The following is a 21,222-nucleotide window of genomic DNA, read 5'->3' on the forward strand; positions in this document are numbered from 1 at the left end:
GGCACGGTAATATTTGCAGATTTGTGCGAAAAAAAAAAGAAAGTCAGTGTCGGTAAATTGCGGAAATACGGCGTTTGACCGACAAGATGGCGTCTGTTTACAATCTGGACCGGCTGTGACGTCACATGCAAGAGCCCCATTGCTCGTAGTTTAAAATACAAAGTCTTTCCAAATCCTAGCACTAGCTATAGCAAGTCTCCCTAATACAAGGAGCAAATTATGAACTGGGTTAAAAATTCTAAGCGAGGCTGAAAAAGTCCACGTGCCCTACAGTTCTGAGCTGGAACATATCCACATGTTACTCTGATACATTCATCAGCTCGAAGATTTGATCAAAGGTCGAATCCCCCCCCCCCCCCCCAAGCTGCATCAATATTAAAAGGTCTGAAGATCACCGAATACTTGAAATTTCTGTGTTTTATAAGGCGGTGTGTTCATGACGCATTGTTTTCTTTATTCTTTCATTTCGGGGCATCTAAGGCTACGTTCACACTGCAGGCTGAAGTGACTCAAATCCGATCTTTTCGCCCATATGTGACCTGTATCCGATCTTTTATTGACAATATGAACGACACAGATCCGATTTTTTCAAATCCGACCCAGGCCGTTTGGATATGTGGTCCTAATTCCGATTCCTATCCGCTCTTTTCATATGCGACTTCAGTCTGAACCGCCAGGTCGCATTCATCTGACTTACACGTCATCAACAAGCCACAAACGTCACTATTCTGCGCTGAAGTAGGCGGCGGGTCTCTCAAAAAAAGTTACAACAACATGGCGCATAATCACGGGCGCAGATAGAGGGGGGGACGGGTGGGATTCGTCCCACCCAGATTTAAATTCACCTCGCTCGGTCCCCCCCACTTATAGGGAGGAAAAAACGTCCATGCTGTCTTTCTTTGCATAAGGCAAACCTCACAGAAAAATCAAAAGACTAATTACCATTCGGTTTATTGAGGTGCACAGCAGTGTATACATAGTTGCAACAACTCACATAAAACAAAACAAAGACTGATATTCGGTTGGTTGAGCTGCGCAGACTGCACAGGTTGCGAGCTCGAGCTTGGTTGCTATGGTAACCCAAAACAAGTTTGACAGGCATATCGGGGTTGGGGTTGGTTTGCTGGCAGCTTTGTCCCCCCCAGTTCAAAAAACGTATCTGCGCCCCTGCGCATGACATCAATGCGAGGGACGCTTCGGGCTGTGAAGGTTCTGAATCTTCTCAATGGAAGGACGCAGAGGTTAGGGAGCTGATTTCCATTTGGGGGGATGCAGCTATTCAAGCTAGATTGGATGAGTCATACCGCAACCGGGCGGTTTTACTTCCGTAAACACTGGCCATGCTCACTGCGTGTGACGTCGTCGTATCCTGCAATGCGCATGCGGAACACTTTTAGGTCGCTTTTCGTTCATACTGAGGATCACATACAAGTCGCATATATTTGTTAATGTGAACGACCTCACAAAAAAATCGGATTTCACAAAAAAATCGGAATTGAGCATTAAGCCTCGCAGTGTGAACGTAGCGTATGAAACCAATAATGATCCTAAGATAAGAAGGTAACTATTAAAAAAATTTATTAATGAGAGGAAAAAAAAAAACCTGCCACTCTACATCATATACAAATTATAAACTGGTGGATTGGATTCGGAGAATACTCCATGTTAATTAGATTTGTGAATCCTTCCCCATCACATCCATATTCCCATGATACAAATCCTAGTTACCACATTCATCCAATACCATTAATAAAACACCTGATACTTCTTTCACTTTTTTTTTTTTTTTAAACAAGGTGTTCACACTGTAATGAACAGGTTTTTTTCCTTTTCCTCTTTCTCTTACATTTACAATATCCATATACACTACCGTTCAAAAGTTTGGGGTCACCCAGACAATTTTGTGTTTTCCATGAAAAGTCACACTTTTATTTCCCACCATAAGTTGTAAAATGAATAGAAAATATAGTCGAGACATTTTTCTGGCCATTTTGAGCATTTAATCGACCCCACAAATGTGATGCTCCAGAAACTCAATCTGCTCAAAGGAAGGTCAGTTTTATAGCTTCTCTAAAGAGCTCAACTGTTTTCAGCTGTGCTAACATGATTGTACAAGGGTTTTCTAATCATCCATTAGCCTTCTGAGGCAATGAGCAAACACATTGTACCATTAGAACACTGGAGTGAGAGTTGCTGGAAATGGGCCTCTATACACCTATGGAGATATTGCACCAAAAACCAGACATTTGCAGCTAGAATAGTCATTTACCACATTAGCAATGTATAGAGTGGATTTCTGATTAGTTTAAAGTGATCTTCATTGAAAAGAACAGTGCTTTTCTTTCAAAAATAACGACATTTCAAAGTGACCCCAAACTTTTGAACGGTAGTGTAAATCCGTAAATTAATTTAAAGTGGAAAATGTTAACTCTTGACGCCACACTGATCCGGCGTTTGTGTATCAGATTAGTGCGTCCCTACGTACCATATGCCCGAACGTACACTTCTACACTTCCAGGCTCCTCACAGTACACTACTCCAGGCTCCTCTAGTACACGACCTCATAACGATTCTGAGATATTCGACTTGTGAGATACAACATCACAAAATTATATATATCGGTGGATTAAAAATGTAATTTCTGACACACAATGTCTAATCTACAAATGAGATGTCCGATATTAATAATCTGTCTCAGATCAGTGCATTTGTCCTCGTAATCTAAGAACAGACAACATTTAAACGTGAACCCGACGTCTCTTGTTACTCACGGTACGCCGTATCGAAGCTGTACATGCAGCTACTGTAGAACATGACTTTACAAAAGAGAGAGAGAGAGAGACTGGAGAGGAAAACAACCGAGCATCTCTCAGTCTCGTTCTCCTCTTATACAGCACAGGACGAGGCCAGCCTTGAGCGGCTAATCTCTGCAGACGGCAGGACACTCTCATGTTCTCGTAAACACGGTGTTCGGGTTGAGCCGGGCAGAGATGGACACAGAGATAGAACAAGTCTGAACGAGAAGGACGGAGTGATGTGTAAACTGGAAATGGAGGATAAAATTGATGATGATGAGAAAGATGATCCAGTTTAGTTTTGCTAGCTTGAGCTACCTGCTGTGCGTGTGTGTTATCTTTCCTGATACTTAACATTCAAACTCTGGTATTAGCATCCTCATGCGCTTCTGGTTGTATGTTCATCAAATCAGTATATAGCCCAAGGTATGGAGAAGGTCCCGGGTGCAGCCTGGACTATCAGGTGGAGCTACACATGTAGCCCTGCCCCTAAGCCTAACCGTAACCCTTGTGCAGCCTCACCCCAGTCGCCAGGCTGTAGATGAGTGCACTCGAAGGTCTCTCATCTCATCTCATTATCTGTAGCCGCTTTATCCTTCTACAGGGTCGCAGGCAAGCTGGAGCCTATCCCAGCTGACTACGGGCGAAAGGCGGGGTACACCCTGGACAAGTCGCCAGGTCATCACAGGGCTGACACATAGACACAGACAACCATTCACACTCACATTCACACCTACGCTCAATTTAGAGTCACCAGTTAACCTAACCTGCATGTCTTTGGACTGTGGGGGAAACCGGAGCACCCGGAGGAAACCCACGTGGACATGGGGAGAACATGCAAACTCCACACAGAAAGGCCCTCGCCGGCCCCGGGGCTCGAACCCAGGACCTTCTTGCTGTGAGGCGACAGTGCTAACCACTACACCACCGTGCCGCCACACTTGAAGGTATGAGAGAAATATTTATGATTACAGTGTTCATAAGAGCAGGTCACTTTTACTTCAAGGTCAGTATTAAAATCACGGAAAGGTCCAGTCACCTAACGTATAATAAAATCAGCTGAAGCTAGAATCGCCCAAATGCTTTCAGAATGACCAGGTAACACTTCCTGTCGTATGTCGCTGCTCTTCCAGGGATGGTTCCTAAACCCCTCCCCATAGGGTAGCGCAAGAAACTTCACCAAATACTGGATTACAAAATAAAAAAAAATCTGAAAAACAAAAACAAACTAATAAAAATGACTGAATTAAAATGAAAGATTTTGCCCGCGGCTTATTCCTGACTAGGAGAAGCAAACGTAAGCTTTAGTCTACACTACAAAAAGTCATCTTAGCAAGCGAAAAAAATGCATAATTGAATATTTCTAGACACTTGTAGGTACAGTCCCTTTTTAACTACATTTCCCATCAGCCAACTTCCACGTTGACCTATGTCACGCGTGGGCGGGATCACCAACGTCACATCCTCCAGGAAGGCATAAACCATCCGGGAACTCCTAGCTCTTTCTCTTTCGGCGCCGTGATTCAACACGGACACAAGGAGGAATCGCTCGCTCCACCCGAGCAAACCCAAAATAAGACGTCTTTTCTTTTCTTTCTTGCAAGAATCAGAGTTTCGCGCTTTTCTTTGTTTACCTTTGGCCACGGTAGACTCTAAGATCGCGCGATTTTAAACTCAGCTCGAGTTACAACCGGTTTTTCATTTGTTCCTTATAAGTACGTACATCACTGCAACCAGGCAGTTATTTTAAAGTTAAGAAGCGATTGAATCCTTTTTAACTCAAAAGCTGTGCACAGTATTTAATCAGAGACTTTCTTTTCATCACGAGCAACCGTCGTCGGATCAAGAAGTTCTCTGCTCACGGAATCGATTCACGGAAACGACTCACGTGCTCCACAACGGCGAACCTCCAAAGTCTCGGAAAATCTCTTCATAATCTTGCTAAAGGCAAGATACTAAGTAAGACTGGCAAATTTTGGGCAAAACCTAGTCTTAGGAATTAGCTTTATTGAAGTAGTGTGAATTTAAACTCACGTTTAATTGTTACACTATAGACACGCAGTGTGTTGAATTGTTGATTGTTCTGTTATGTTTTAATCTCTCAATTGTTTTAATAGATAGGCTGTGCATGCTTCTTTATTCCGTACTAACATACTTAATTTCCTTATACATCTTGACTGTATCAAGATTTCAGTGGATTCAGTATTATGAGCTAGTGGGTTAACTACCGGCTAGCCCTTTGTTACTTAGAAACACGTGGTCACAGGCCTCAACAGGCCTACCCGAACACGTGGCACTCCCCCCCCACACCTTTAGCTAGCAACCAAGCTAGGCCTCCACCACACACACACACACACACACACACACCTCACTGTTTGTATATATTTCAATCTGCTATTATCCATTTTTATTTTTGTTATAGTAAATTCATTTATTACTGAAGCTGTGTGTCTTTATTTGTTGTCTAACAATATCTTTGAAGTCCCCAATCTCCAAAGAATTCTAAAAGGTGCATATAGTTTATGTAATATGGTAAGTGATCATAATAATTTGGAATATACCATAATTTAGCTGTTTGGTAATTTATTATTAAGCACCAAAATTAATGGTATTAATTAATGAGACTGATTCCATGAGTGATGTAATGATATGAGACAACGGCGAACCTCCAAAGTCTCGGAAAATCTCTTCATAATCTTGCTAAAGGCAAGATACTAAGTAAGACTGGCAAATTTTGGGCAAAACCTAGTCTTAGGAATTAGCTTTATTGAAGTAGTGTGAATTTAAACTCACGTTTAATTGTTACACTATAGACACGCAGCGTGTTGAATTGTTGATTGTTCTGTTATGTTTTAATCTCTCAGTTGTTTTAATAGATAGGCTGTGCATGCTTCTTTATTCCGTACTAACATACTTAATTTCCTTATACATCTTGACTGTATCAAGATTTCAGTGGATTCAGTATTGTTATGAGCTAGTGGGTTAACTACCGGCTAGCCCTTTGTTACTTAGAAACACGTGGTCACAGGCCTCAACAGGCCTACCCGAACACGTGGCACCAAAATTAATGGTATTAATTAATGAGACTGATTCCATGAGTGATGTAATGATATGAGACTGATTCAATTTAAATAATTCAAATGAGACTGATTCAATTTAATTATTAACCTTCAGATTTAATGAGACTGATTTAATGAGATTGATCACTCAATTACCCAAATGCACCTACACACTTTCATTTTTTCCTTATTCTCATTTTGCTTCGAGAAATAAATGCTAAAAATGAAAAATTCTCCGACAAAACAAGGCAATTTCAAACCTGAAATGAGTAAAAATAGCTTTAATAATCTGAAAATTATTTTATTGTAAACTTATCAGAGGAAAAACAAAACCCGCATATAAGAACCTGGATGGCTAAGATTTTCCATTTACACCCCCCCCAAAAGAAATTTACTGGTTCCATAACATATAGGTTTTTACATGACAGGCTTGTTGGCCCTGTGCAAAACCCCCAACCTGGAGGACCGGTAGATTGCTCTTGATCTGGCCCCTAACCTTCGACCTGTCTGGCATGGGTGTCCCTACCAGGACTTCAAAAAGGTCCAGCCAGCATAGCTCTTAGGCTCCTTGGGGCACACAAGCCTCTCCACCACAACAAGGTGGCAATCTAATCGAGGAGGTGCCGTCTCAACAAGGCCAGAAACTCTCTTAATATGATGAGCAAGGTATGGTGCTGCTCCACCTACAGCACTTACACCAAGCTGGAACTCTACCGCAGCTGTGTCCTCACAACTCTCCTATATGGTTCGGAATGCTGGAGGCTAATTGGGAACGATTTAACAAAGCTTTCCACGTTTCACACCAAGAGCCTCCGCCGAATTCTACGCATCTTCTGGCCCAAAACCATTTCAAACAAGGACCTGCTTGAAAGGTGTGGAGCTGAATCCTTGGCTACCATCCTAATGAGGAGATGCTGGAGGTGGATTGGCCATGTCATCCGCCAAGAAGCCTCCATCGTCAAGACTGCCTTGCACTGGACACCAGAGGGAAAGCGAAGGAAGGGTCGTCCGAAGATCACATGGCGGTGGACGGTGGAGAAAGAAATGCAGCAGATGGGAAAGACATGGAGCAGCATTTCAGTCATGGCGAAAGACCGGCAGAAGTGGAGGGATCACGTTACTGCCCTACACGCCACACAGTGTAATGGGCATGAGTGAGTGAAAAGAAATTTACATCAGAACCTGTCTTAGGCAAAAATTTTAAACCAGGTTCTTATTTTCAAATAGAGTCAAAACTTAAAAAAATAATAATAAAAATAACAATAATAAAAGAAAATAGGCTCTACAGAATAATGAAAATGAGCTCGAACCCTGGCGATGTCATGAGACACAGTACATTCATATGTACACACAACATATGTCCATCTGCAAAGATCCGTGTGGAGCAGGGCAACATGATCAGTAGCTGTGTTTGGTAAAAATACCAGATCGCTGACAATCAATCGTAAAGTTTTGCAGAACCGTGCACATGGATCGTTTTTACGGTTTGGCTTTGATTGTAGGATGTTCCATTGTAGTATACAATCCTCGAATGAATTTTGTTGATAATTAATGCCGTCTTGTAAATCAAGATTTGCATTTTCTGAAGTCACTGATACTCAGGTTTGCAGCAGATTCTTACTGTACTGTAAAATCAATAATCGACAAGTGTTGCCAGAAAAAACAAACCTTGCCCGGTAGCACTTATGATGAACATGGGGGGGGGTCCCCCTATGCGTACATGTGGCTACTGCTTATAAATAAAATAGTTTTCTGATCCCATGTCCATACAGAAAATATAGCATATATATATATTTACTCTATGAGGCAGTAGCCACAAAAATGAAGTGTACATCAACTTTACATCAAAGAGTATGTGGAGAGGGTCCACACCTTCCGGTTTCTCGGCGTCCTCATCTCCGCCGACATCTCCTGGTCAGTAAACATTACAGCAGTCATTAAGAAGGCTCAGCAGCGGCTACACTTCCTGAGAGTCCTCAGGAAGTACAACCTAAACTCCAACCTGCTACTGACCTTCTACCGCTCATCCATCGAGAGCCTGCTGACGTACTGTATTACGGTATGGTACGGCAGCTGCACTGCTGTAGACAGGGAGAGGCGCCAGAGAGTAGTAAAGGCAGCACAGAAGATCATCGGCTGCCCTCTCCCCTCCCGATGGACATTTACACCTCCCGCTGCCTTAGCAGAGCTAAGAATATTATCAAGGACAGCTCCCACCCTGGCTTTGATCTGTTCGACCTGTTGCCCTCAGGGAGGCGCTACAGGTGCATCAGGACAAAGACAAATCGATTCAAAAACAGCTTCTTTCCAAAAGCCATAACCGCCCTGAACTCGGATATGCTCTGACTTTATAGTCTATTTATTTTACAATGTGACTCTCTTCGTGCAATAATTTATAATGTGCAGTACTTTATAAGGTGACTCTCTCTGTACAATACTTTTATAATGTGCAATACCTCACTCCATAATGTGAAACGCAACACATACACCTCAGGACTGTGCACCTTACCCCCCTTACAATAATAATCTCCCCCTTTCCCCCTCCCCCCCACATGCTGTTTGCACTGTTATTGGAGATGCTTTTAATCTCATTGTACATGTGTATAGTGACAAAGGCATTCTATTCTAAAAATGAACAATTTAAAAATCAGAGAAGTAAAATATACCAAGTGTCTGTACTTTATATTATTCTACTCTTCCCTCTTACAGTTTTCGAGACTGAAACCTCCGAACCGAGGCCGACATACACACGCTGTCGCCATGACCCAAACTCTTATTTCCTGGAAATGGCCCAGCGCTAGAGCTCAACGGAACGCACTTTCCCTCTGTAATAAGCATAAACATGTCTGAAAGTGATTTCTTTAGTCTAGTCCATTTATTTCGAATGTTGAACCGAATTGTATACACTCACTGGCCATTTTAATTGGAACACGTGTATGCGCAGTGCATGATTGTTACACTCTTACAGCACGATGACGTAGTGGCTAGCGCCTCTATATGAGGCAGTAGCCACAATGAAAATGATTTTGACCTTTTTGGTGACCTTGACTGGATGACCCTCAAAACGTTGGATGTTCTATTTGAGACCAATGCCCATCTATCGTGAAAATTTCATGAAGATTGATCCAGACATGCCCTGTGATGACCTGGCGACTTGTCCAGGGTGTACCCCGCCTTTCGCCCGTAGTCAGCTGGGATAGGCTCCAGCTTGCCTGCGACCCTGTAGAAGAGGATAAAGCAGCTAGAGATAATGAGATGAGATGATCCAGACATTTTCCCGTAATATTGTTAACAAAAAAAAAAACAAAGAAACCCGACCGAAAACCATACCTCGCCCCCTGGTGGACTCCGTCCCGGGTAAGGTAATAAATGTAATACAAGTTTACAACAACCGAAGTGGTTTCTGTGGTAAATGGTAGTTTTTACAGGGTGGGGGTACCAACCCCACGCCCAACCGTCCTCTTTTCTCGGAAAAGACAGCGCGGGAGACAAAAAAAAAAAAAAGATGTGGAGAGTAACTGTAATGGAAGATCTACAACAGTGTGGTACAAACTGGTATCAAGCTCCCACCTTGGCCAAAGACAAAGAGAAATGGATGATGATGCTGTTTTGTTACCTTGATTTTACATACAGTATGTGCTTATCTGTAATAAGCTGTGTTCACATATATACCGGTACGATAGTGGTATAACTGTATCGATACAAAGTATACCGGTACAGTTTAGTGCATCTGTCCACACTAGCGAGAAATGTTTGCAGTTTTCTTTTACGGTAGTTGAAATGCGTGTGCGCGAAATGTTTCCGTGGTTACCGAGTAACTTCCTTCCGAGAACATGGCGGATGAAACAACGTGTGTGTGCTTTTTGTTGTCAGTGTACAGTCTGTATTTCTGGTGGTCATTTATTCAGTCGAATCGTATAAAACGCGCGAGCCAGTTGAGAAAGAAACAAAGAAAACGAATCTCCCTTTCTCCCCCCTCACTTTCTCCCTCTTCCCTTCTCTTCCCCTCCCTTTCTCTCCCTTTTCCCGTCTTCCTCCCTCCCTCCCTTTCTCCGCTCCATGTAGCTCCACGGTCGTTTTGAGTCATTTTTACGTTTTATTTACAGCTGGAAAGCACGGGCGTATCGTATTGTATGAATAACCCGGAAGACGTAGGAATGGTTCATTGCGCATGCGCATTATATTTGTATCGATACAGAACCGCTTCATCTGTCCACACTACAGCGAAGCGCTACAGTACCGATACGAAACCCATACATTTGTGGTTTCGTACCGATACAGTTATACCGCTACAGTACCGGTATAGACCCTTTTCAGTCACGTGACCTTCGTAAACGCAACCACCATTTTGGACATGTAGCGGACTTCGGCTCGAATTGGTTTGAATGCGAGGAAGGCGACAAACGGAGAACATACAAGAAAAAGGAGCGAGATGCAGAAAACACCTTCGCTATCCAGCGACGTAGGGCATTTACAGGGCGAGCAGAGGGAGAAATAACAACAGTAACGACACATTAGCAACGCCGTACAGAAATAACGGTTTATGGCACAGACCCTTTCGGTTCTCGCTCATCTAGCTGCTACAATGACTGCTTAGACTGCAACAATAATACCTAACACACATTTAAGTATCCGTCGTAAAGACGTGAAACTCATCGAGTGACGAGTGTGTTCATTGATAAGCTAACACAATCTAAAAGTAGACATACCATCACACTGCCCTGGCGCTGTGTACAGTTCACCTTCTATGGTTTGTGCACTCGCTATTTGCCATTACTTTCTCCAACCGTTGTTACAGATTACAGGGAACGGCCTGGATTTAAGAGACAAATACATGTTCCGCTTGTTTTGAACACTTATTTGTAGGCAGTGCTTTAATTTGTAAAGTGGGAGGTCCCAGAGCGTAGAGGATGAGCAGCTCCGGTGCGGAAAAAAAGGGGGCGGGGCGCTGCGCTTCTGGGCATGTTTTGTAATAACACTGCAAATTAAGTTCATCTGCAGATATTTTGTGGATGTCGTTTCATGAGAGAAATCACCAACAAGGCAGATATCAAAATCAGACATTAACACTAAATAAACTTGCATTTTTTTAATTTAATTATTTGGGTTTTTTTTTTTTGTTACATAGTCAAGAGAGGTGTCGGATCACCGGATCCAGTGTAAATAGCTGCCGGAGCCAACGCCCGAGGTTCCGGAGCGCGCTCCGGCTTGCTCCCCCTCAAATTAAGCGCTGTTTGTAGGACACTGCCTCTGATCTGTCCTACAGTCTACCAACAGCAAAGGAACACAACGCTAGCTAATGTCGTTAGCTAATAGCTACTACAGAACAACAAAGAGGTTACAATGGGTTATTTTAACCTATTTGGTTACACACTCGCCGCCACAGAATGTTAACAGCAATGTAATGCCTTTTCTGGCTAATTTTATTCGTCTTACCTCCAACAAAGTGGTCACTACACAAGCGCTGGTATGCCGAGGGCTGCCAATCTGTTAATGGCTGCTATCCATCTTCTCCGTCGGGATCCGATAAAATGATAACCCTTGCTTGTTTGTTGATGGTTACTACATCCAGGTGCACAACAATATAGTGGCATGATGGAAGTCTTGCTGAAAATAAACACTTTCTTTGCTGCCGTTCCTCAATGCTGGCTGTGGTAAACTACTGGTAGTACATGTCCAAAATGGCAGCTGCGTTTGTCGTGACGTCACGTGAAAAGGGTCCATAGTTGCTAGTGTGGACAGGTGTTGCGGTACGAAAGTAGTATCGTATCGGTACAAAATCCCTAGTGTGGACAGGGTATTAGCTTACATTGCAGACATTTGGAGAAAACGTATACATAATTTATATAAAAGATAAACCACGCCTAATGCCAATGAGGAGCTCTTTTCTTAAGAAAATAAGAACCCATTTAAAAACCTGATTAGCTTAATTTCACAGTAAATACAGTGTATGTAAGAACATGTTTAGGCTAACTTGGAAAAATCCAGGTCCTTATACGCAGGTTTTGACTGTATATTTCAACCATATTCAAGATATTTCCAGTTGTTGTAATCTTGTTTTTTTAGCAGTGTAACACCAGTTAAGATCACTTCCATCCTGAACGTATGGTTTAATCCGGAAATATGTGGCAGGATGGAGAGAAGGAAACCCAAAAAAAAAAAGGTTTTGATTTCTGTTTCACGTCGGCTTTAAAAGGGCAGGACCTGATTTCCTGATTTGGGGGCAGTGAAGTGGGATATATAAAAAAATAAATAAATAGAGAGAGAGAGAGAGAGAGAGAGAGAGAGAGAGAGAGAGAGAGAGAGAGACACACACACGTTGCTTGCTAAGCTAACTCGGGTTGTTTTCTCTTCTTAGTAATCAAAACTCAATCATAAAATAAAGTACAGTATTACTAAATGTAATCTTCTAAAAAGAAATCTCATCATCTTGGGCTTCTGACAGCTCCGAGTTCACGACGTGTGACGTTGCTGTCGTTTCTCGTCATGCAGTTAAAGTGTAATTGCAGCCTTGTAGTGCATTTTTGTCGTAATTTATTAACACATCTGAGGTAAATGTTGAGGTTTTTGATAAATCTGAGTCGCTTCCACTGTCACAGCTCCTTTCCATAGTCCATACACCAGACTAGCTAACTAACTCACTTTCCTCTCAGTCATTAGGCTGCATATGCTGGCTGTATGGTTTCCAGTTGCTTAGCAACAGCGTTGTCAAGAACTACTGCTTTTTTCCCCCAACTCTGTTGATGTTAGTTGATAGAACCACGCTGACCAACGTGGATTTGGCTAAACATCTGGGATTCTTTTGTTTCTTTGGTGTTTTAGTGTGAAGCCGGTGATGGTGTAGCACAAAGACGTGATTTTAAAAGTGGGAAACGGATCATTATGGGCTGTAATGGGCGGTGGAGGGATGTAGGGTAACGTGAGATGTGGGACACTTCCTGTGGTTCTCTGCTAATAGAAGTCGCCACAAATAAACCTGCAGCAATGCAACACTTTCACCCCGCACGCACACACGCATGCATGCACGCACGCTTGCACACACACAGAGCTCCTGGAGGAAGCTCAGAAAGGAAATGGAGAAAACATGTAGATGTGTAGAGGGTGTAACAGAAACTAGAACCATGCCCAGTTGTGTGCATGTGTGCACGTGAGAGAGAAATACCACTCTACTACTACGACGACGACGATGTCTCACCTGAAACAGTCACCACTATATACTGTGGTGTGTTTTGCCCGTTGCTGGACCCGGAGGTGGAGCTCTGAATCTCAGACACGGCGTACTGCGCTGCCGCCGCTGTAACCTGAGTGGGCGTGGCCAGAACAGCCTTCTTGAGGATCGCTGGAGGTGTGGTCTGCGTTATTCTAGAGGAAAGGCCTGCCTGTGATGGGGAGGAGCCGGATGAGCTCTGGATGTCAGCAAGGAACGCGGGTGTGACTGTGGGAGTGGCTTTTCGCTGGCCGCTTTTCGGCGTGTTCACGCTGCCCCCTTGAGGCTGGGAGGACTGGAGCTCCTCGGTGTAGCCTGGAGTCGCCATTGAGAGCGCCGCTGGAACCCTGCTCACTGGGAAACATAGGAACAGGACAACTATAATAATAATAATAATAATAATAATAATAAATACAGAAACTTGCATGGGTTTGATGGATTCTGTGGAATTTACAACCCCGTTTCCCAAACAGTTGGGACACAGGGTAAAATATTAATAAAAACAGACATTTGATGATTTGAAAATCATGGAAATCCTATATTTCATTGAAAATCGTGCAAAGACAACATCTCAAAATGTTGAAACTGAGAAATTTTATTGTTGTTTGAAAAAGATATGCTCATTTTAAATTTAATGCCAACAACACATTTCAAAAAAGTTGGCACAGGGACATGTTTACCACTGTGTTGCATCACCTCTACTTTTAACAACACTCTATAAGTAAATGTTTGGGAACTGAGGAGACTGATCGCTGGAGGTTTGAAAGTGAAATGTTGTCCCATTCTTGCCTGATAGACAATTTCAGCTGCTCAAAATTTCAAAATGTGCCAAATGTTTGAAATGGTCTGAACTGCAGGCAGGCCAGTTTAGCACCCGGACTCTTTTACTATGGAGCCATGCAGTTTTAATATGTGCAGAAAGCGGTTTGGCGTTGTCTTGCTGGAAGAAGGAAGGCCTTCCCTGAAAAAGATTTTGCCTGGATGGCAGCATGTTGCTCTGAAACATGTATACATCATTCAGCATTAATGATGCCTTCCCAGATGTACAAGCTACCCATGTCATATGCACTAATGCCCCCTCGTACCATCACAGATGCTGGCTTTTGAACTGCGCACTGATGACAAGCCGGATGGTCCCTGTCCTTATCAGCCTGGAGGACGTGGTGTCTATGATTTCTAAAAAGCATTTCTACTTTTGATTCATCAGACCTCGGGACAGTTTTCCACTTCACCTAAGTCCATCATAAAAGAGCTCGGGCACAGACAAGGTGGTGGGGTTTCTGGATGTTGTTTATATCTGGTTTTAACTTGCGTTTGTGGAGGCAGTAATGAAGTGTTTTCACAGACGATGGTTTTCTGAAGTGTTCCTGAGCCCATACACTACCGGTGCGTTCATGTGCTATGGGAATTATGGTAAATACCAAACGCCGACATGGAAAGCACACATGAACGCCCCCTCTTGTGGTATTTTCCACTGGGCAACTCGTAGAAAATTTTGATACACGAGTTGCCGAGATGAGATGAACTTTAACCTTTCAACATGGCGGTGAACAATGTGTTAAGAAAATCTCTACTTGTCATGATCAGGAAATATTCAGCATTATTTACCTTTTGACAACTCATATTCCTGCTGCAGCTGATGAACAAGGCAATCTAGAATTGTTTTAGCCAAATAACAGGCCTGATTCTGAATCTGGTCCACCATCTTTAATTGAACAACAAAAGTATGTGAACACAACACACTGGTAAATACCACCTCCCAACTGGAAAATATCATCTTCCCATAGCACATGAACGCAGCATACTTTCCACTACAGACACGTGTCTGCTTTTAATGCAGTGTCTCCTGAGGGCCTGAAGATCACAGGCATCCAGTGTCAGTTTTCAGCCTTGTCTCTTGCATACAGAGATTTCTCCAGATTCTCCGAATCTTTTAAATGATATATTATGTACCATAGATGATGTGATCCCCAAATTCTTTGCAGTTTTCCATTGAGAATGTTTTGGTATTCTTAAATTGTTGCACTGTTTGCCCACACAGTCTTTCACAGAGCGGTGAACCCCACCTCATCTTTACTTCTGAGAGACTCCGCCTCTCTAGGATGCTCTTTCTACAATTTTTAGCATTTCCAGTGCTTTGTTGCCCCTGTTCCAACTTTTCTGAAGCGTGTTGCTGGAATTAAATTCAAAATGAGCATCTCATCTCATTATCTCTAGCCGCTTTATCCTTCTACAGGGTCGCAGGCAAGCTGGAGCCTATCCCAACTGACTACGGGCGAAAGGCGGGGTACACCCTGGACAAGTCGCCAGGTCATCACAGGGCTGACACAGACACAGACAACCATTCACACTCACATTCACACCTACGGTCAATTTAGAGTCACCAGTTAACCTAACCTGCATGTCTTTGGACTGTGGGGGAAACCGGAGCACCCGGAGGAAACCCACGCGGACACGGGGAGAACATGCAAACTCCACACAGAAAGGCCCTCGCCGGCCCCGGGGCTCGAACCCAGGACCTTCTTGCTGTGAGGCGACAGCGCTAACCACTACACCACCGTGCCGCCCCAAAATGAGCATATATTTAAAAAAAAAAAAAAAAAACTTTCCCGGTTTCAACATCTGATATGTTGTCTTTGTACTATTTTCAGTGAAATACAGGGTCTCCTATATCGATTAGCAAGCCACCGTATTCTGTTTTTATTTACATTACAGGGTCCCAATTTTTTTGGAATTGGAGTTGTAGCTCACAAACTGTTTACGTGTCAGAAATTGGTTTTTTTTTTAGGCGTTTGTGGCTTTGAGATGAAAACCACAAAGATAGAATACTGCAGCTTTATTCAGATCAGCCATTCACCTTCGCTTCTCAATCTCAGCAAACACACACATCAAGCAGGCAGTGAGTGCGATTTCATACAAAAGGCTTGAGAGAGAGCGAGAGAGAAAAACTGCTACCAGACATGTGCCTCTTTTGTGTCTTATTGAACGTAAAGGAAGTTACTTCCTGTTTGAAGGCCACTGTATTAACCCCAGTGCTCTGTGTGTGCATGCGTGAGAGAAGATAAGAAGAAACAACAGAGAAACTGACAACAGTGAAGCGATGCCAAAGTGCCCTTTCTTTCTCTTTTGGATCAGGGAGCAGGACTGCATGATGACTTTAAAATTATTTAAACCTTCATCTTTATTCACAACTGATTTAGGATCAAAATTTTTTTTTATTGTACACAGACATTAAAAAGCAACAATGCTACTAAACAGATCAATGCGAAGCTTGTGACGCAACACGCTAAAGTCAGAAAATCGGTATCTCACATTCGATAATAATTTAATCTAAGCTCTCTGAAATATGTATACACTGCATGCGCTGAAGAATTCTCGATTCTGATTGGTCAGAAGGTGTTGAGTCACTTTCTAGAACCGCACAGCTACGATGCGCGCGCACACATACATACTAATACAAGGGTTTTCAAAGTGTGGGAGAGTCAGCCCCCCCCCCCCGGACAGCAAATAAACAACAGCGCCCCCCCCCCTTACAATTTTTGTTGTTGCTATACTTAATGTTCCATTCGTATTTAAAAAAAAAAATGGTTGTTGTACACATTATTTTTTTCTTTTTCACATTTTAAACATCTGTGCTTTTTAAAACATCTTGTTTTACACATTTTAAACATCTCATAGCATCGTTAGCTAGCACCTCTTGGCAGACAACACACTGTGGAGCAATTCCAGCGTTATGGACGTGACACTTGAACGCAAAATGGCAACAAATGACCCAGTGCATGTTTTATTGTCTCCCAGTATTTAAACAGGTGTTGCATATTTTAAGGCTGTACCATACTGGAGAAGTGATAGAACAAGAACAATTCCCATAGTACATCTAGGGCATGCCAGAAAACACCAATAAAAGATGCGTTATGGATGTGACAGAAGAAGTATCACTTTTCTTGGGTGACTGTACATTTTTATCAAACTCCATGAAATTGTAAACCTAATGTCGAAATGGAGAGATCCATTTGATAGACGGGTCCAAGGTGAATATTAAAAAATCTTTGTTTAAAATATTGTGTATTTCATGCAGAGTTTCGGAAGGAAAAGTCAGCGTTATGGATGTGACGAAATTCCGTTATGGATGTGACGCATCTGAAATAGACATGGCATATGTTTAGAAAATCAGCAATTTAACCACCATAACCCTTTGAAAAACTCTCTAAATATCAGCTAAAACTATCAAAGTTCTTAAATAATATTTAGGATGGCTATTGTTTTGCTGTTTTGTGGATTTTAGCATACATTTCTGTGGCTTGTGGCAATAATATAGAATTGTACATGATCAAAGTTGGTTTTAGCTTGGGTTTTACATTATAAGAAAGAAAGACTGACAGTGACATATTAGGTTGGTTACAAATTGGTTCAACTTATTCACATCTGTAAAATACAGGCCTAGGTGATATCTCTGGGAGTGGTTTTGATGTATTACATGTTGCTTTATTTTTGCATGGTGAGGTTGACATTTACATGGAATTGCCCTGTGGCAGTGGAGCATCTTCAGATCCAGTCCATGAAAATCCAAACTTTAAATAATCGTGGTCATACTTCCTTCTTTTTCCAGTCCCCCCCAGGATTCCGCGGGCCTTTTTTGTGATTGTTGCGGGCTAAAATGTCTGATGTTGCGAGGGGTTTTCCAAAAAATTGCGATGAAAGTTGCGGTGTCTTTTAGGTTTTTGTTGCGATTACATTGCGGGAGGAAGTGAAAGTTGCGAGAAACTGTTGCGATTTTCTCTTTTTGTGATTAAAATTGAGTGATATGTTAAATATTAAGTTATTACTGAAAAACTATTGATTAAAAAAACAAAGACACTGAGAAATGGTCCTATAAACCTTCCTGGGGGGCGTCGTGGCTCAGGTGGATAAGGCGCCATACCATAAATCCGGGGACCCAGGTTCGATTCCGACCCGAGGTCATTTCCCGATCCCTCCCCGTCTCTCTCTCCCACTCATTTCCTGTCTCTACACTGTCCTATCCAATAAAGGTGAAAAAGCCCAAAAAAATATCTTTAAAGGCTCGCCTGAGTTAGGGAGCCAATCAGAGAGTGGGGAGGGGTGGAAAGACGGTGACGCGTACTACTCGACAAACGGAAGCTTGTAGTTTATTTGGGACTGTTTACGGATCACATTTAACATGGCGGCGAGCGATACGAACCAAACTTTCGATCAAGCTTTAGACACTGTTCTGAATAGTTTAGAGCGAAAGTTTGTTTTAAAAAAAGAACAGCGTTTCAGTCTTTCTTCGTCGCTCTAACTACGTCACCGGGTACAACTGCCATGATTGGCCATGGGCTACGTGTACGCCAAATGATAGACATTCGCAACGTCCAATAAACGGCCGTTGACAATCGTAAACCACACCTTCCCTACGAGAAATTCAATAGGCGGATTCCAGACCATATTTCACTTGTGATATGGTCTGGTGTTAACCAGACTATCGGGTCGGAGGTTTCAGTTTCGAAAACTGTAAGAGGTAAGAGTAGAATAATATAAATAATATACAGTACAGACAGTGAAGACTCAGTGGAACGCACTTTCCCTCTGTAATAAGGCCATTATTAAAAAATGTTCTGTTTCCGGTCCACCGGCCGGGTGAGTGCCGTTTGTGCGGTTGAATTTTTTTTTTAACGCCGGTTTTTCGACATTTTTTTCGGGTTCGTAAATCTAAAATCGAACTTGACATTTATGCATTCCCAGGGCTTTCCACTAAGGGCCTCTGCATGCTCTTGCGACAAGGCTTTCGCAGATAGCTTTTCGCAGACAGTTGTAATTTATCGTTGAGTGGGGAGTAATAGGCGTGCGCGATGTTATTCACCGCCACAACGCAAGGGGGCGCGAAGTCGCGAAATCGCTAGGAGTAGTTGGTGGGTGTGGTTAGTGGAGTGTTTATCCTCCGGTTACTTATAATGACTAGAACTGGAGTCGTATAAATGTACGTACTTCCTCACTTCCTCAATCAACCGCTCTTCGTGCTGCTCCATCTTCGCTCGTGTTTTTAAAAATGGCGGTCGTGAAAACAAACCAAACCGGGAAAGTAGGGAAGTGGAAGTGCGTGTACAGCGGATGTAGAGTGGACCAATCAGAGCCCTCTTGTCTGCGAGGCTGTCTGCGGTGATCACAATTTTTGGGAGGTGCGCGCAGAGCGTCTGCGAAGGGGGGGGGGGGGGGGCTATGCAGACGCCATCTGTGAGGACTGGGTTGTCAGCATAAATTGGCCTTAAGGCTCATACTAGCCAGTCATGAGACATTTATTGCAAATGTTGCAGTCAGCATTTAAAATGCTAACTTAAAGTTTTTGTACAAGTTTCAGTTGATTAAACAGTCATATTTTATCAATTGTGTCTGCTTTTGTAATAAAAAAGTACTGAAAGAAAAAACAAACACAGCATTGCGATTTCTTATCCATCCATATATTTAAAAAAAAAAAATCCCTCCCTCCCGACTGAAATTTTTTTTTGCTCACCCGGTGGACAGGAAATGGATTTTTTTTTAAGGATGGCCTAAGCATAAACATGTCTGAAAGCGATTTCTTTAGTCTAGTCCATTTATTTATAATTAATATTTACAGTAATAAATCAACAGAGCAGGGAAGTTTTTAATCAATGGGGTTTAAAAGTGGGCGTGACCAAAACCCCTTCCTTTGTGTATGTAAACAAACCAAGAAACCATCCAATGACAGCAGTGTATGCAAAGGAGGCAGGTGAGCCAATCAGCATGTTTGTGGGAGGAGTCTTTCCGCCCGCTTTTTATTATTTTTTATTTTAAATACGCAGAACCTTTATTTTTAAATACATTTCTGAGTGGATAGTAACTCCATCCTTGACTCTTGTATGCTGCATAAATGGGAATTTAAAAAAAATGTAAAAAAAAAAAAATATATATATATATATATATATATATATATATATATATATATATATATATATATATATTTTTTTTTTTTTTGGAGAGTTAAAATCGACCGCAAAGTTGACATTGGAGCCGCCCCGCTGAGCCAGCCAGCCCTGAGTGTGTGACATCACAGCGGGAACCAGTTTTAAGGCCGAGGCCTTTGACAGCTATAGACCAAAGTCATATAAATAAAAATTTATGGTGAAAGTAAGAAATACCGTTACCAACTTGCTCAACTAAGACTGATTTGACTTCATTGATTGTGGGTTGACTCTCATTAAAACAGGATGGGTGTTATAACTTATGCAACATACATGTACATGCATGCATTTGGCTAATTAAATAATCAGATGAACTGAGAATCACATTCTGAAGCAAATTAAATAATCTTATACCGGTAACTTAAACGCACAATACAAGTTACATGTATTAATCTAAATGCAGGTAAACAACGAGTGTTGTTTTGTATCCAAATGAGAGTCGCATCTTTCCCGTCTGTTCTCGCTTCTTGTGGCTGATTGTTTCGAAACAATCTGACTTTCAGTTGTTCGTTCAGTTCTCCATTCATACTGCTGCTGAGGCTCATTCTCCATTTTCTCCATACTGAGTACTCCGCCATTACTGCTCGGCTCAGGCAATTACTAAAACCCGGGACGGGACGTCACCAGTTTTAGCAACAACCGCGGGGAGGTCACTGCCCGAGCGATATGATGTCACGTCTCGGGTTTTACCAATAACCCTCGGCTCGCGCTCCGGGAGAACTGGTGCAACTGAACTTACTTTCCTTCTCTTGTAGTTTTCTTTTCCTTTAATTGTTGGTACCTGCACCGTCTTTCAATCCGGGCTTATAGCCAGCGCTCCTCAACAGATCAGAGGTCTCGTACGAGTCTTCAGTAAAATGTACAGAGCAGAGGAGAGACCGCTTCGTAGGCGCCAATGTGCCCGTGAACTTCTCGCAAAACGCGTCCAAATCTTTGCAGTTTGAACATTGTTGGGCCATGAATGCAACATAAGTCGCGTTGCCGGCGGGTGCAGCAACATATCTACTAGTGGTGTAAATAATAATCGATACATATCGATGCATCGATCCTACAGTTGACGATCCAATGCATCGACACGTCCACAAGAGAATCGATCCTTGTATGTATTTTACCTCCTGTCTATTTTTAGTCATCTGCTCTAAGGCGTAATTCTGACTCCCGCGCTGCGGGTGGCGCTAACCTTA

The 21,222-nt window shown here is 42.5% G+C and overlaps 1 protein-coding gene across 2 annotated transcripts in view; it reads right to left on the reverse strand.

Annotated features, from left to right (window-relative positions):
• The window catches only part of rfx1b (regulatory factor X, 1b (influences HLA class II expression)), an 82,851-nt gene that overhangs the window by 45,826 nt on the left and 15,803 nt on the right, over window positions 1-21,222 (reverse strand). For both annotated transcript variants that reach the window (XM_060899096.1, XM_060899095.1), the window contains exon 2: window positions 13,050-13,415. In XM_060899096.1, coding sequence (XP_060755079.1) covers window positions 13,050-13,389 — 340 coding nt within the window. In that variant the 5' untranslated portion in view covers window positions 13,390-13,415. The remainder of the gene's footprint in view (window positions 1-13,049; window positions 13,416-21,222) is intronic.

Source organism: Neoarius graeffei, chromosome 18 (assembly GCF_027579695.1).
Source record: "Neoarius graeffei isolate fNeoGra1 chromosome 18, fNeoGra1.pri, whole genome shotgun sequence".
NCBI lineage: Eukaryota > Metazoa > Chordata > Actinopteri > Siluriformes > Ariidae > Neoarius > Neoarius graeffei.